The following is a 17,870-nucleotide window of genomic DNA, read 5'->3' on the forward strand; positions in this document are numbered from 1 at the left end:
GGAAAAAACAGATTGTGTCATTGATGCGGTTATTACCTGCCCGCCTACACATTGTAGTCATAGCATTAGTATATACTTTGGATTTACTTGGTACTATTCACCCACTTACCTAGAAAGAACATGCTGTGGCCCTTTAATGTTTTTAGTCACTTTTAAAAATGGTTACATGTATCATCTTTAACATCTTGGCCATGTTTGTTTCTTGCTGGCTCTGAACGAAGGCAGACGCATTTCCCCCTTCCTCCCCTATACTCCCTGCCTTGCTCTTTGTCCTTATCTTGTCTTAACTTTATATTAGCCTCTCATTTGCACTGTTCTTCGAAATCTAAGAATATGGAATTGATAAACTGATGTCTGAACCGAATTGACAAGATCTTCTCTACAAGTAGTACAGGTTCATGGGAACCTGCCTGTCCTGTCGGGAAGATGGTGCTGGATACATGAGAGACTCTCGGGATTTCGGGAGGGGGGGCGTGGTTGGGGGCGTGGTTAAGAGGGGAGGAGTGTATTTACAGCTAGAATTCACCAAGTCAAGTATTTAATATATATATATATATATATATATATATATATATATATATATATATATATACCGTATTTTCCGCACTATAAGGCGCACCGGATTATTAGCCGCACCTTCAATGAATTACATATTTCATAACTTTGTCCACCAATAAGCCGCCCCGGATTATAAGCCGCGCCTACGCTGCGCTAAAGGGAATGTCAAAAAAACAGTCAGATAGTTCAGTCAAACTTTAATAATATATTGAAAACCAGCGTTCTAACAACTCTGTCCCAAAATGTACGCAAATGTGCAATCACAAACATAGTAAAATTCAAAATGGTGTAGAGCAATAGCAACATAATGTTGCTCGAACGTTAATGTCACAACACACAAAATAAACATAGCGCTCACCTTCTGAAGTTATTCTTCATTCGTAAATCCTTCGAATTCTTCGTCTTCGGTGTCCGAATTGAAAAGTTGCGCAAGCGTGGTATCCAAAATGGCCGGTTCCGTCTCGTCGAAGTCATCGGAGTCAGTGTCGCTGTTGTTCTGTGAATCCTGCCTTCCGGAAAGCTCGGACCACAGTTTTGACCGAAATATCTGCCCAGGCATTTACGATCCACTGGCAAATGTTGGCGTATGTCGTCCGGCGCTGTCTGCCCGTCTTAGTGAAGGTGTGTTCGCCTTCGGAGCTGTGTGAAAAAAGCCACCCGCCCTCTTCGCGTAAACTTCCCTTAACCACTCGCTCATCTTTTCTTCATCCATCCATCCCTTCGAGTTAGCTTTTATGATGACGCCGGCTGGAAAGGTCTCTTTTGGCAAGGTCTTCCTTTTGAATATCACCATGGGTGGAAGTTAGCATGGCAAGCTAGAACCACAGTGAAGGATGACTTCTCATTCCCTGTGGTGCGAATATTCACCGTACGTGCTCCCGTTCCACAGTGCGGTTCACAGGAATATCAGTTGCTGTGAAATACGGTAGTAATCCGTGTGCGGATGGAGAGATTGCGTGTTTTTATGAACCGGATCCTTTTCGCTTAGTAGGAGCCATTTTGTGGTCTTTACAGATGTAAACAGGAAATGAAACGTACGGTGATATCCGCGCGTTTTTTCTTCTTCTTCCGGGGGCGGGCGGTAGCTTACAGTAGAAGAAGAAGCGCTTCCTGTTCTATGGGGGCGGGTGCTTACCTTGGCGGTTGCTTGCGTAGAAGAAGAAGCGCTTCCTGTTCTACCGGGAAAAAAGATGGCGGCTGTTTACCGAAGTTGCGAGATCGAAACTTTATGAAAATGAATCGTAATAAAGCGCACCGGGTTATAAGGCGCACTGTTAGCTTTTGAGAAAATTTGTGGTTTTTAGGTGCGCCTTATAGTGCGGAAAATACGGTATATATATATATATATATATATATATATATATATATATATATATATATATATATATATATGTATATATATATATATATATGTATGTGTACTTGACTTTCAGTGAATTCTAGCCATATATATATAGTATAGCAGTTGTGCACTGCACTCTCTAAAAGCCGTAGATGTTATTGTCACATATGCATGTACAGTAGATGGCAGTATTGTCCTGTTTAAGAGTGTCACAACATTGCTGTTTACGGCAGACGAACTGCTTTACGGTAGACGAAAACGTGACTGCTGTTGTTGTGTGTTGTTACCGTGCTGGGAGGACGATAATGAAACTGCCTAACAGTAAACCCACATAAGAAACCAAGAACTCACCCTCGATCATTTTACAGTTATAACGTGATTGGGCAGGCACGCTGTTTATATTGTGGGAAAGCGGACGTGAGAACAGGCTGTTGACACGCCACTCAGGTCCGCATGGAGCTGGAGCACCCTCCAGCTCCGCCTGAATTCCGGGAGATTTTCGGGAGAAAATTTGTCCCGGGAGGTTTTTGAGAGAGGCGCTGAATTTCGGGAGTCTCCCGGAAAATCCGGGAGGGTTGGCAAGTATGCTCTCGGGAGAAGTGGCGAGTCCTGAGACTGGCAGTTATTTCCTTCGAAAAAAAATTCAGCTATATATCTATTTGGAATTGTGATATCAGGTCATCTGCTGATTGGAGTGAGCGTTGGTCTAGTCTGTTGACAAATTCTGAAGACGATGGCAGCCTATCAAGGAGTCCAAAGGCTGCCTGTTGCGATGGTCAAAATGGGCTGAGCTGTGAGCCCTCAGACTTCGACAATCTCGGAATTGAATCACAAATTGGATAACATATCGGAGAAGCTTTCCAGTCTGCAACCAAAAACAATTCTCATCAATGATTCGACTGCCTGTGCAACGGCCTTGGCAAGGCCTTGCTGAAAACACCACAGCGAAACCAGTTTAGCAAAAGGCGCCCTGAAAATTCCTTCCCTCACTTTGAAAAACTGGGATGACCTCCAGGCTTATAGACAATACATGCACCCATGTACATACCCCCACTCAACAACGCGTGGTGTGATGGCTTACAAAGCAACGCCCTGATGGAAGCAGCTCCAGACCGGATGTCACCCGGGCACTGAAAACTTGTATTACCGAAACAGCAGTGACGTAAAGCAAATGTCTGGAGTGGAGTGTGGGCAACGTGTCTACAATGTAGACTTACCTTATTATACCCGAGATAGACCCGCGGACAGCCTTCTGCAAAACGTGTAACGTGGAACTCTTAAAGGGGCGTTTGCACATTGCCGGTTCGATGGCTGTTCATGGCAGCTTGGCAATTTGCCGTGGTCTGCCAAAGACTGCAAAAAATAAACATGTTACATTTTTCATGGCAATCTTGGGAGAAAACGCCGCCGCCTTTCGGGGAGATCTGGGGTACTAACGCGCCAATCTGCGTTGGCGTCGTTTTAAAACATGTTGAAAAAAGCTGTCCGTCGTTGGGACACGGAGCTTTGAAAACCGCTGTAACCACGCTCCTTTATGGAAGTTAGCGACATAAATTCTCCAAACATCAGTACAGTCTCCAATAACACCAGAAAAATATTCTGTATTTTTCACGAGTTGTTTTTATTAAAGTAAAAGTCACTAAAAGGATTGAAAAAGTCTTCAGATCAACTCGAAACGATGGAATGTAACTTGAAAAATGCTCTGGCAGTGATTTGTATTCCAAAATTGCTGATTCGCTCATTTAGCTGACAATCAATAGCTTCAGACAGATCATCCAATCACCATGTACCGTCCAGGCCAGCCCACTGTCCATAGACTCCCAGAGACGCTCAGTGTCCGACGGGCGGGACAAAGCCGAGCATTTATCCAATGACTATCTGCATTGGCCCTGCGATGAGGTGGCGACTTGTCCAGGGTGTACACTGCCTACCGGCCGAATGCAGCTGGGATAGGCTCCAGCAGCCCCCGCGACCCGGAAAGGGACAAGCGGTAGAAAAATGGATGGATGGATAGATGTCTAGTTTCGCTGCAGTGTAACAACAATTCCTGTTGACCTCTTCTCGGGCGTTCACTCAGTGTCTGGCGCCATTCGGTATTTCGACAATCCTTTATCATTTTGTTATTATTATAAAATATATTTAAATATGTCATGTCATTTTTATTTTATAATTGTTTTTTTCTTTGAAAGATAAATATTAATTTGTGCAATTGCAATGCCTTAAGTTGAGTGAAGTCAGTCAGATAGTCATAAATGCAATAGCAATAATATTTTTTCTAAATGTATTTAGTTGTTTCGGTTTTGGGCCTTTGTTTCCTCATTTTCGGTTTCTCACAATCATTTTCATATCAGTGCATCCCTGCATATTAGTTTTGTGCAACAACACCAAGATGTATCAGACAGGTGTGCAGTCGTCTCAGCACATTGGTTTCAGAAATGCGCAATCATCAAATCAACGAAACAGATGCAACCAATTTATTATGTGTCAGTACTCGTACATTTTAAGGAATTATGAATACATAATAATGCGTTTTCATGGTGTTTATGTGATTGCTTACCGTAATACGTTTATTTTGGAAGAAGGCCAACTGGTTAAAGGCCTACTGAAACCCACTACTACCGACCACGCAGTCTGATAGTTTATATATCAATGATGAAATCTTAACATTGCAACACATGCCAATACGGCCAGGTTAGTTTACTAAAGTGCAATTTTAAATTTTGCGCGACATATCCTGCTGAAAACGTCTCGGTATGATGACGTCAGCGCGTGACGTTGCGGATTGTGGAGGACATTTTGAGACAGCATGATGGCCAGCTATTAAGTCGTCTGTTTTCATCGCAAAATTCCACAGTATTCTGGACATCTATGTTGGTGAATCTTTTGCAATTTGTTCAATGAACAATGGAGACAGCAAAGAAGAAAGCTGTAGGTGGGAAGCGGTGTATTGCGGCTGACTTCAGCAACACAAACACGGTGTTTCATTGTTTACATTGCCAAAATATGACAGTCAATCTTTACCATTGGCCTGTGGAGAACTGGGACAACAGAGACTCTTACCAGGAGGACTTTGAGTTGGATACGCAGACACGGTACCGTGAGTACGCTTCCAAACATTTAATCGCTTGCCCGTACGTGCGTGCCGCTATGTGCATGTCACGTAAATAATTCAATGTATACACCCTGATGATTATCTTGTGTGATGACTTTATTATGATGATAGTATATATGATAGTATATATCTGTATCATGAATCAATTTAAGTGGACACCAACTTAAACAAGTTGAAAAACTTATTCGGGTGTTACCATTTAGTGGTCAATTGTACGGAATATGTACTTCACTGTGCAACCTACTAATAAAAGTCTCAAAAAGTCTCACGTACGTAACTTTGGGGACTGTGGGGAAATATATGTGCTGTATGAACTTTGGGGAGGTGAACGGTACTTTGGGCTGTGGGATTGAGTGTGTTGTGCAGGTGTTTGAGTTGTATTGGCGGGTTATATGGACGGGAGGGGGGAGGTGTTTGTTATGCGGGATTAATTTGTGGCATATTAAATATAAGCCTGGTTGTGTTGTGGCTAATAGAGTATATATATATGTCTTGTGTTTATTTACTGTTTTAGTCATTCCCAGCTGAATATCAGGTCCCATCCGCCTCTCACAGCATCTTCCTTATCTGAATCGCTCCCACTGCCCTCTAGTCCTTCACTCTCACTTTCCTCATCCACAAATCTTTCATCCTTGCTCAAATTAATGGGGCAATCGTCGCTTTCTCGGTCCGAATCGCTCTCGCTGCTGGTGGCCATGATTGTAAACAATGTGCGGATGTGAGGAGCTCCACAACCTGTGACGTCACGCTACTCGTCTGCTACTTCCGGTACAGGCAAGGCGTTTTTATCAGCGACCAAAAGTTGCGAACTTTATCGGCGATGTTCTCTACTAAATCCTTTCAGCAAAAATATGGCAATATCGCGAAATGATCAAGTATGACACATAGAATGGACCTGCTATCCCCGTTTGAATAAGAAAATCGTATTTCAGTAGGCCTTTAACTTTCTATTAGCCTCTCATTTGCATTGTTCTTCGAAGTCTAAGAACATGGAATTAATAAAACTGGTGTCTCAACTGAATTGACAAGATCTTCTCGACAAGTAGTACAGGTGAAAGACTAATCGAACCATCTAGTACATGGGTGTCAAACTCTGGCCGGCGGGCCAAACTTGGCCCTTGAGGCAATATCAAATTAACACTAGAGCTGGCCCGCCGATTATATTCAGCGGCGGTGCCGCGGTAACACCGCATTCACCGCTAATTCTCATACTTGGCAACCCTCCCGGGAGACTCTCAAATTTCAGTGCCCCTCCCAAAAATCGTCACGTCTACTTTTCACCCAGTCCAGCGAATGCTGGCCCAGTCGCATAATATGTGCGGCTTCAGCACGCACACACGTGAATGCAAAGCATACTTGACCAACAGCGATACAGGTCACACTGACGGTGCTTGTATAAATAACTTTAACACTGTTAGAAATATGCGCCACATTGTGAATCCACACCAAACAAGAATGACAAACACATTTTGGGAGAACATCCGCACCGTAACACAACATAAACAACAAAACAAATACCCAGAATCCCATGCAGCCCTAACTCTTCCCCCCAACCCCGCCCACCTCAACCGACGCACGGGGGGGGGTTGGTGGTAGCGGGGGTGTATATTGCAGCCCGGAAGAGTTAGGGCTGCATGGGATTCTGGGTATTTGTTCTGTTGTGTTTATGTTGTGTTACGGTGCGGATGTTTTCCCGAAATGTGTTTGTCATTCTTGTTTGGTGTGGGTTCAGTGTGGCGCATATTTCTAACAGTGTTAAAGTTATTTATACGGGCACCGTCAGTGAAACCTGTATCGCTGTTGGCCAAGTATGCGTTGCATTTACATGTGTGTGCGTGCTGAAGTAGCACATATTTTGTGATCAAGCCGGCACGTTGTTGGAATGGACAAAAAGCAGACGTGACGACAGCTCGTGGAGGACGATAAACGCAGTGCCTTTAAAGCACGCCCCCAAAACTGTGGTCCGGGTGGACTACGAGGTATAATGACTGATGAACACCTTTGTTCGATAATGAAAGATGCCTGAACCCCGACATTAATGAACTAGCATCCAAGAAAAGATGGCAGGTATCTGCCTTGGGCACATCAGATTAGATCAGTGTGTCGCAAACTGAGCAGTTTAAAGTCCTGAATGGTTGGTTTATTAATTGTTATTTGATTTTCTAATTTATTAGCCTGTGGAAAAAGTTAATGTTGATATTTACCTCAGAAGGCTGCAAATAGAAAAGAGGCATTACATTTTTATTTAAATTGTATTTGATATGCCATTGATATTTTTAAATTATTATTATTATTATTTGAAACTCGATTTTGCATGTCACTATAAAGTTATATAAGCCTTGCTTGTTCAATATTCAATGCAAAACTTGTTTGGGTCCCTATTAAAAGGTTAATTTGTTCAACCTTGGCCCGCGGCTTTGTTCAGTTTTAAATTTTGGCCCACTCTGTATTTGAGTTGGACACCCCTGATCTAGTAGCTTGAGTGGTTCGGGGGCATGAGGTCTGGATTCTTATTATGGTTTGAGACCCCATTCTTTTCTGTAGGCCGTTGCATTATTGAATAATGTTTAAGTCTGTGAAGGACACCTGTCTCAACAAGTCATAGCTCTTCTGCACACGTTACAGTCATCCAGATACTAAATTGTCTAATAATTGAGCCTCCTGCTTTGCAGAAGCATACTACAGAAATACCAATGATATTGCACCACAACACTTAACAATACACTGATACCTGCATATCAATTGTGTTTATAATTCTGAGTGTCTTGCCCAAAGGCACCTTGGCAGTAATAGGATATCTCATATTTGCAAGTACTTTAATTGTAATATTTTTCCGTCCCAAGGGGGCACAAACTTGTGTTTTCTCCACTTCACTTTTGTTCATCTGTGTTGCAGTGCTGTCTTACTCCACTTTTTGGGATGCATACCTTGCGGTCTGCGCCTTCTTCCTCTGCCGCTGGCCTGTGCCACGTAGCTTTTGCAGGGGATCAAGTTTGAGCCGCAAGAAAGCAGAGAGAAAAAAGATAAGAATATTGGGTCTAATGAATACCAGAAGCGCCCTCTCTCTCATTCACCTCCTTTCACTTGCTCGTTCACCATAAGGAGGGGAGGAGAATTAAACCTAATTCAAAACAGCTCTCCGCAGAACCAGATGACATGGCTTTGAAGTGTGCGTGTGTGAGTGTTTTATTTTTTTCTTTTACTCTCATTCCCTCTTTTGTCTCCCGTTCTCCTTTCCTTTTTTTTTATGAACTGAGGGGAAGCCCTGAAGCTTTGCTATTTAAGTTTTTGTTGGCTGCTTTGGTGTGCACTGCACCCTCGGAAAGCTTATTAGGGTGTGTGATTGTAACCTGAATCCGCCATTCAAAAGGCGTAGTGATACATCTAATAGTTGTGGATTATCATATTTTAATAATCCTACAGTTTCTTCGTAATCATGTATAGGAGTGAAACTGGGTCCTGTACAGGGTTAGGAGGTTAGGTTTAGGGCTTGGGTTAGGGCAGGGGTAGGGAACCTATGGGTCTCGAGCCAGATGTGGCTATTTTGATGACTGCTTATGGCTCTCAGATAAATCTTAGCTGACATTGCTGGGGAACATCATCACAATTTCAGAAGGGTTAAAACCATTAAAAATCAGTTCCCAGTGGCTTATTTTATTTTTCGAAGTTTTTTTCAAAATGTTACCCATCACGCAATATCCCTAAAAAAAGCTTCAAAGTGCCTGATTTTAACCATCGTTATATACACCCGTCCATTTTCCTGTGACGTCACATAGTGATGCCGATACAAACAAACATGGCGGTTAGAACAGCAAGGAATAGCGACATTAGCTCGGATTCAGACTCGTATTTCAGCGGCTTAAGCGATTCAACAGATTACGCATGTATTGAAACGGATGGTTGTAGTGTGGAGGCAGGTAGCGAAAACGAAATTGAAGAAGAAACTGATGCTAGGGACGGCGTGGCGCAGTGGAAGAGTGGCCGTGCGCGACCCGAGGGTCCCTGGTTCAATCCCCACCTAGTACCAACCTCGTCATGTCCGTTGTGTCCTGAGCAAGACACTTCACCCTTGCTCCTGATGGCTGCTGGTTAGCGCCTTGCATGGCAGCTCCCTCCATCAGTGTGTGAATGTGTGTGTGAATGGGTAAATGTGGAAGTAGTGTCAAAGCGCTTTGAGTACCTTGAAGGTAGAAAAGCGCTATACAAGTACAACCCATTTATCATTTATAAGCTATTGAACCATATCGGTTTGAACCGTATGCAAGCGAAACCGACACGACAGCCAGCGACACGGGAGAAAGCGAGGACGAATTTGGCGATCGCCTTCTAACCAACGATTGGTATGTGTTTGTTTGGCATTAAAGGAAACTAACAACTATGAACTAGGTTTACAGCATATGAAATACATTTGGCAACAACATGCACTTTGAGAGTGCAGACAGCCCAGTTTTCATCAATTAATATATTCTGTAGACATACCCTCATCCGCTCGCAAATTTCTTTGACTTTATCGTTGGAAATGCATCTGCTTTGAGTGTCGCAGGATATCCACACATTCTTGCCATCTCTGTTGTAGCATAGCTTTCGTCGGTAAAGTGTGCGGAACAAACGTCCAATTTCTTGCCACTTTCGCATCTTTGGGCCACTGGTGCAACTTGAATCCGTCCCTGTTCGTGTTGTTACACCCTCCGACAACACACCGACGAGGCATGATGTCTCCAAGGTACGGAAAACAGTCGAAAAAACGGAAAATAACAGAGCTGATTTGACTCGGTGTTTGTAATGTGTTTGAGAAAATGGCGGATTGCTTCCCGATGTGCTCCGAGAGCGAATAATAGAAAGGCGTTTAATTCGACAAAATTAACCCATTTAGAGTTCGGAAATCGGTTAAAAAAATATATGGTCTTTTTCTGCAACATCAAGGTATATATTGACGCTTACATAGGTCTGTATATATATATTAGAAATGTCCGATAATGGCGTTTTTGCCGATATTCCGATATTGTCCAACTCTTAATTACCGATTCCGATATCAACCGATACCGATATATACAGTCATGGAATTAGCACATTATTATGCCTAATTTTGTTGAGATGCCCCGCTGGATGCATTAAACAATGTAACAAGGTTTTCCAAAATAAATGAACTCAAGTTATGGAAAAAAAATGCCAACATGGCACTGCCATAATTATTATTGAAGTCACAAAGAGCATTATTTTTTTTAACATGCCTCAAAACAGCAGCTTGGAATTTGGGACATGCTCTCCCTGAGAGAGCATGAGGAGGTTGAGGTGGGCGGGGTTGAGGTGGGGGGAGGGGGGGGGGGGGTAGCGGGGGGTGTATATTGTAGCATCCCGGAAGAGTCAGTGCTGCAAGGGGTTCTGGGTATTTGTTCTGTTGTGTTTATGTTGTGTTACGGTGCGGATGTTCTCCCGAAATGTGTTTGTCATTCTTGTTTGGTGTGGGTTCACACTGTGGCGCATATTTGTAACATTGTTAAAGTTGTTTATGCGGCCACTCTCAGTGTTCCCTGTATGACCGCTGACCAAATATGCGTTGCATTCACTTGTTATGTGACTTTAAGGTTTATTGGCGCTCTGTGATTCTCCCTATGTCCGTGTACACAGCGGCGCTTTAAAAAGTCATAAATGTTACTTTTTGAAACCGATACCGATCATTTTGAAACCGATACCGATAATTCCCGATATTACATTTTAAAGCATTTATCGACATCCATCCATTTTCTACCGCTTATTCCCTTCGTATCTCCTAAATTATAAACAAAGTCTTCAGTCTATAATAGTTGTATCACCCTTTTTTCTCTCTAATTCCATCTACCATTCTAATCCTTAATCTTATTTGTTGTTTGTTCTGTAATGCTGCCAGATGCATTGTAACATGCGACAACATACCCAATCTGTGTCCAACAAGTTTCTAATAATACCTCCTTCCTTCCCTAGACAGCTGTGTACAGATATGACTATTATGTTGTGGTGGGGTGGGCCTAGTTAAGGGTTATAATTTGGTGGTCAACAACCAAAAATATGGTTGCCCCCCACAGTAAGAGCAAGTATCTCACCCACAAACACCAACACTGGAACCCTACCGAGCCTTCCTGCCAAAACACAACATGTCCAATAAATGTGTGTTCATAGCCAATTAAAATTTTGGCTCATTATTTTAAGCGAGAGAACATACGCCTGCTCATTTTCATGGTCTAGTATTACAGTTGTGCACCTACTCAGTGTTGTACAGTTGTACATTCCCCTCTCTATAAGCCGCATGCAATGTTTGCACACAAACAGTTGTCATTCACCACGCCCGTCCACTTTTAGAAGTATCTCCTGTACTTTGCACACATGCAATTATAACTGTTTCTCCTGAAGGATCGTGTATTACTGCCTCCAAATTTTCCCAATGACCATTTCTAGAAATGCATGTGGTATTGTTTTCACTAAACAAGGACCCCTTTTCATGTGTGTTTGTGGTTAAAGAAGTAAAACGAGAGAATGACGATTCTTTATCATCTCTCTCTCTCTCTCTCTCTTTCTCTCTCTCTCTCTCTCTCTCTCTCTCTATATATATATATATATATATATATATATATATATGTATATATATATATATAATATTTTATTTTATATTTTATATATATATAGTTCACATACACTTGTAAAGAACATAATGTCATGGCTGTCTTGAGTTCCAATAATTTCTACAACTCTTATTTTTTTGTGATAGAGTGATTGGAGCACATACTTGTTGGTCACAAAAAACATTCATGAAGTTTGGTTCTTTTATGAATTTATTATGGGTCTACTGAAAATGTGACCAAAAGTATACATATAGCAGTGACGTGCGGTGAGGTTCATGGCTGGTGAGGCACTGACTTCATCACAGTCAGATTTACAAACATATGAACCCTAAAGAGTATCTTATTCACCATTTGATTGGCAGCAGTTAACGGGTTATGTTTAAAAGCTCATACCAGCATTCTTCCCTGCTTGGCACTCAGCATCAAGGGTTGGAATTGGGGGTTAAATCACCAAAAATTATTCCCGGGTGCGGCGCCGCTGCTGCCCACTGCTCCCCTCACCTCCCAGGGGATGATCAAGGGGATGGGTCAAATGCAGAGAACAAATTTCACCACACATAGTGTGTGTGTGACAATCATTGGTACTTTAACTTAACTTTAACTTTACACATACAAACTGTAGCACACAAAAAAGCACAATTAATTAAAAAAAACGTTATTATGGTCTTACCTTTACTTATAAGTGCGGGAACAGTGGTGTTCATGTTGGAGGAGTTGTGAATGAATGAAATATGAAATCCGTGCTGCAGTTTGCAGGTGTACATAATGTTGTGTCCCTGCAGTCGTTCACGGCTCTTCCGGCGCGAGCATTGTTGTTTTTGCACTTTTCGGCTTCTTGTTAAGTGACTTTTTTTGGGTGGATTCGGTCTTGCACGTGGAGGGTTTGGGTGTAGGCTTTGGTTGGTGTGGCGCTCCCGTCGGGGGGTGCATTCTGCGCGGGGGTGCATTAACCGGCACCAGGAGGTGGGATTACTGCGAGCCTCACACAGTGCGTCTTCGCAGCAGTTTTATGATTGCTCAGCACAAGAAATACGTTACACACATACAGTTGTTGACAAAATACACTGTACATTATATACCTCAGCTAACTAAACTATGGAAATGTATAATATAGTTCATATAGCAATACGGTCTCACTGCACAGCAGGCCAGCAGTTAGCCGAGTCATTGTGCAATCCATGGTGAGGCACAACTCAGTGACGTGCCTCAACTGGCTGCTGACTCAAGTCTCTTCTCAGTATTTGAACGGCAAATGTGAAAATTCAGCGATTTTGAATAAATATAATCTAAAACTGGTGAAGTTAAATGGAAAATAACGTTATAGTATAATCACTGGATACATATAACAATTTAATTATTTGTTTTTCTTTTTACATTTTTTCTCTTTCCATGATGGCAGGTGAGGCCCCGCCTCACCTGCCTCCACTGACATATAGCAATGTTAATATTTGGTTACATGTCCCTTGGCAAGTTTCACTGCAATAAAGCACTTTTGGTAGCCATCCACAAGCTTCTGGTTGAATTTTTGACCACTCCTCTTGACAAAATTGGTGCAGTTCAGCTAAATGTGTTTGTTTTCTGACATGGACTTGTTTCTTCAGCATTGTCCACACGTTAAAATCAGGACTTTGGGAAGGCCATTCTAAAACCTTAATTCTAGCCTCATTTAGCCATTCCTTTACCACTTTTGACGTGTGTTTTGGGGTCATTGTCCTGTTGGAACACCCAACTGCGCCCAAGACCCAACCTCTGGGCTGATGATTTTAGGTTGTCCTGAAGAATTTGGAGGTAATCCTCCTTTTTCATTGTCCCATTTACTCTCTGTAAAGCACCAGTTCCATTGGCAGCAAAATAGACCCAGAGCATTATACCACCACCATGCTTGACAGTAGCAAACAGCTCAATTTTTGTTTAATCCATACTTGCCAACCCTCCCGGATTTCCCGGGAGACTCCCGAAATTCAGCGCCTCTCCCGAAAACCTCCCGGGACAAATTTTCTCCCGAAAATCTCCCGAAATTCAGGCGGACCTGGAGGCCACGCCCCCTCCAGCTCCATGTGGACCCTCCAGGTCCGCATGGAGCAATGTTGTTGTAATATATTGAGTTGGAGGCAATAAACCGGCGAGGTGATGAAGTACGTCTCTTTACTGTAGACTTCAGAACAGACTCACACACTTGACGTCAGGTGCGCAACACCACGTAAATCGTTGGCCAACAAAAAAGTAACCCCAGTACGCTATAGCCAACATTCACCAGGAGATGGCAACAGACAAACATAGATAACTCTATGACATTCCTCCCCTTTTAGAAATGTAGACGATACTTAAAAGAAATAAACAACCCAACCAAAAAATGCAGCAGCTCAAATAAAAATCTGTACTTAAGCCACATTCTTTTTTTTTTATAGTACTGAACTCTTAACCCTCATTTGTAAACAATAACATGCTTATCATACAAACAGTATTTGTACACCTTTAACACAGATTTGTATACTGTCTTCAGAGATTCAGTTTTTTTGGTGGTACTCGAAACCTTTCTGGGTACCTGTGGATCACTGGTGGGGTTTTTGTTGTGGGTGATCTGGGTTCTGATGATGGCAACTCAGCAGCCCTTGAATCTGGTTCAATGATGAGACTAGTTTGTGTCTGACTCACTGATGGTCCTGATGATGGAACTGAAACAGCACTGTCCAGTTGTACTGATGGCACATTTTCTGCAACTGGTGGAGACAAGATAACTGGCAGTCTCTCCATGTTTTCTCGCCATGGTAACATGTGATCCACATGCACTGTGTGCTGTCTCTGTCCCCCTTGATAGATAGATAGATTGATATATATATATATAAGTATTTCTTATATATATATATATATATATATATATATATATATATATATATATATATATATACATACATATATAAGAAAATACTTGACTTTCAGTGAATTCTAGATGTATATATATATATATATATATATATATATATATATATATATATATATATATATATATATATATATATATATATATATTTATTATATATATATATATATATATATATATATATGAAATACTTGACTTGGCGAATTCTAGCTGTAAATATACTCCTACCCTCTTAGCCACGCCCCCAACCACACACCCCACCCCGACCATGCCCCCCACCCCCCACCTCCCGAAATCGGACGTCTCAAGGTTGGCAAGTATGGTTTAATCTGACCTCACATGGACAAAGATAAGACCTTCTGGAGGAAAGTTCTGTGGTCAGATGAAACAAAAATTGAGCTCTTTGGCCACAGTACCCAGCAATATGTTTGGAGGAGAAAAAGTGAGGCTTTTAATCCCAGGAACACCATGTGGTCCAATCACTCTATCACAAAAAAATAAGAGTTGTAGAAATTATTGGAGACTCAAGACAGCCATGACATTATGTTCTTTCCAAGTGTATGTAAACTTTTGACCACGACTGTATGTCTGCTCTTGAACGGGTCTGTGCTGAAAATGTCACTCCGTTGTACTTTTTAAGTGCAATAACAACAAAGTGCTATCCTATCCTATGTATCACTTTTTGTACTGACTTTTCCCTCACTTGACATGAGTCACATAATAGGAATACGGCAGGGAAATCTACTTTAGAATGCCAGATCCCCATTAAACAGGCATATAATGAATTGTTCTTCCATTTTCTCCTCATCATTTGCTGATCCGGATTTTGTGGTTTTGATTGCACTTAGGAAAGGGTGGAGTGACAGTTTTCTCAGGCAATGTTGTGTATCTTGGAAGTATTCATGTTTGGCCTTGTCAGTAACCGTATCGGTCAGCCAGCCTTTTCACATGAATAGAGATCCTGCAAATACAAAAATATCTGTCAATGAAATCGTGAGAAACCCAGCAGAAAAAGTTGATAGTAGAAGTTCTGATCTTGAGAAACATTATTTATGGTTACTCGTCTCTACTCTTTCAATTCTTATGTGTGTTCTTTAGCAACGTCATTCATCTCTGTTGGAACAAAATTAACATTGTTTGTAACAACAGCATCCAATATACACATTTAAATGATCTCTATTTACCTTGTCGTTGTCTGTAGGACAGTGGTGATGCCCATTGCCAATGAGTTTGCACCAGATGTGGTTCTGGTATCTTCTGGTTTTGATCCAGTGGACGGACATGCTCCACCACTGGGTGGATACAAGCTGACTGCCAAATGTAAGTACTGACCAATTAAAGCAGCGCAAAGTAACTTTTCAGCCTTCATAAAATATTTTCATAACTTTTGGGATGATACAGGGACTTGCAACTACCGTATTTTTCGGAGTATAAGTCGCACCTGCCGAAGATGCATAATAAAGAAGGAAAAAAACATATATAAGTCGCACTGGAGTATAAGTCGCATTTTTTGGGGACATTTATTTGATAAAACCCAACACCAAGAATAGACATTTGCCGGCCCAGTCACATAATATCTATGGCTTTTCACACACACAAGTGAATGCCATACATACTTGGTCAACAGCCATACAGGTCACACTGAGGGTGGCCGTATAAACAACTTTAACACCGTTACAAATATGCGCCACACTGTGAACCCACACCAAACAAGAATGACAGACACATTTCAAGAGAACATCCGCACCGTAACACAACATAAACACAACAGAACAAATACCCAGAACCCCTTGCAGCACTAACTCTTCCGGGACGCTACAATATACACCCCCTGCTACCCTCTACCTCAACCTCCTCATGCTCTTTCAGGGAGAGCATGTCCCAAATTCCAAGCTGCTGTTTTGTGACTTCAATAATAAATATGGCAGTTTTCATGTTGGCACTTTTTTCCATAACTTGAGTTGATTTATTTTGGAAAACCTTGTTACATTGTTTAATGCAACCAGCGGGGCATCACAACAAAATTAGGCATAATAATGTGTTAATTCCTCGACTGTATATATCGGTATCGGTTGATATCAGAATCGGTAATTAAGAGTTGGACAATATCGGAATATCGGATATCGGCAAAAAAGCCATTATCAGACATCTCTAGACGTAATATTTGTGCCAATATTACAGCGAATTACGTTATATGCACTAGTCATCACATGAAATGTGGTCTTCTTCTGGCAAAACACGACCGCTTCGGTCCACTGCCGCCACCAAAATCAACCAAAACTGAAAGTTCTTTACTGGGGCTTTCTTAACGATCATTGTAACGTATTGGATTTATATAGCGTCCTTTTTCAGAGACCAAAAGCACCTCACGCAGTGAGAACCCATTCATCAGAATGCATTTGTAGCCAATATGGGATAGGATCGGATAAACTTTATTCATCTCACAATGGGGAAATTGTGTGGTTGCGGTGTAGATACAAAAAGTCCACAAAAAAATAAAGTAAAAAACACATGAAAACAAGAGGGACACATCAAAGAACACAACGGACGTAAAAGACATTAAAAGAGCACAGAGCTCCATCCCATCCATCTATTTTCTACCATTTGTGCCTTCCGGGGTCGCGGGGGTGGCTGGAGCCTATCCCAGCTGCATTCAGGCGGAAGGCGGGGCACACCCTGGACAAGTCGCCACCTCATCACAGGGCCAACACAGATAGACAAACAGCTGATGCAACCAATTGCCTCTTCAGCGGTGCCATTTCTACATACAGCTACAAAAGTAAAACATGTACGTAGACAAAGTATTAGCTCTGCTTCTTCCTACTCCTTTTCAGACATGTGCAAGTGTAAATGTACTTGTTACATGCCGGAAATAAACCGAACCTTAACCATTATTGCATTCCATTTGCGGTACATATTCTGACTGTTTTGAAAATGCAAAAATAACCTAAAGACCAGTACGTAAATACATAAATCAGGGGTGTCAAGTGCCCCAGAGCTTGGATTGTTTGTTTATATGAGTTAAGTTAAAGTTAAAGTACCAATGATTGTCACACACACACTAGGTGCGGTGAAATGTGTCCTCTGCATTTGACCCATCCCGTTGTTCACTCCCTGGGAGGTGAGGGGAGCAGTGGGCAGCAGCGGTGACCCGCGCCCAGGAATCACTTTTGGTGATTTAACCCCCAATTCCAATGCTGAGTGCCAAGCAGGGAGGTAACGGGTCCCATATTTATAGTCTTTGGTATGACTCGGCCGGGGTTTGAACTCACAACCTACCGATCTCAGGGCGGACACTCTAACCACTAGGCCACAGAGTAGGTGGCACCTTGTAGAAAATAACTAAACAAACATCCAAAATTGAACACATTGGAGCAAAAT

General features: G+C 42.0%; 1 protein-coding gene across 2 annotated transcripts in view; it reads left to right on the forward strand.

The window, feature by feature from the left end:
- hdac4 (histone deacetylase 4) overlaps positions 1–17,870 on the forward strand; it is a 193,446-nt gene that overhangs the window by 144,277 nt on the left and 31,299 nt on the right. For both annotated transcript variants that reach the window (XM_061926531.1, XM_061926532.1), the window contains exon 22: positions 15,691–15,809. In XM_061926531.1, the coding sequence (XP_061782515.1) occupies positions 15,691–15,809 (119 nt within the window). The remainder of the gene's footprint in view (positions 1–15,690; positions 15,810–17,870) is intronic.

This window comes from Nerophis lumbriciformis, linkage group LG31, assembly GCF_033978685.3.
Source record: "Nerophis lumbriciformis linkage group LG31, RoL_Nlum_v2.1, whole genome shotgun sequence".
NCBI lineage: Eukaryota > Metazoa > Chordata > Actinopteri > Syngnathiformes > Syngnathidae > Nerophis > Nerophis lumbriciformis.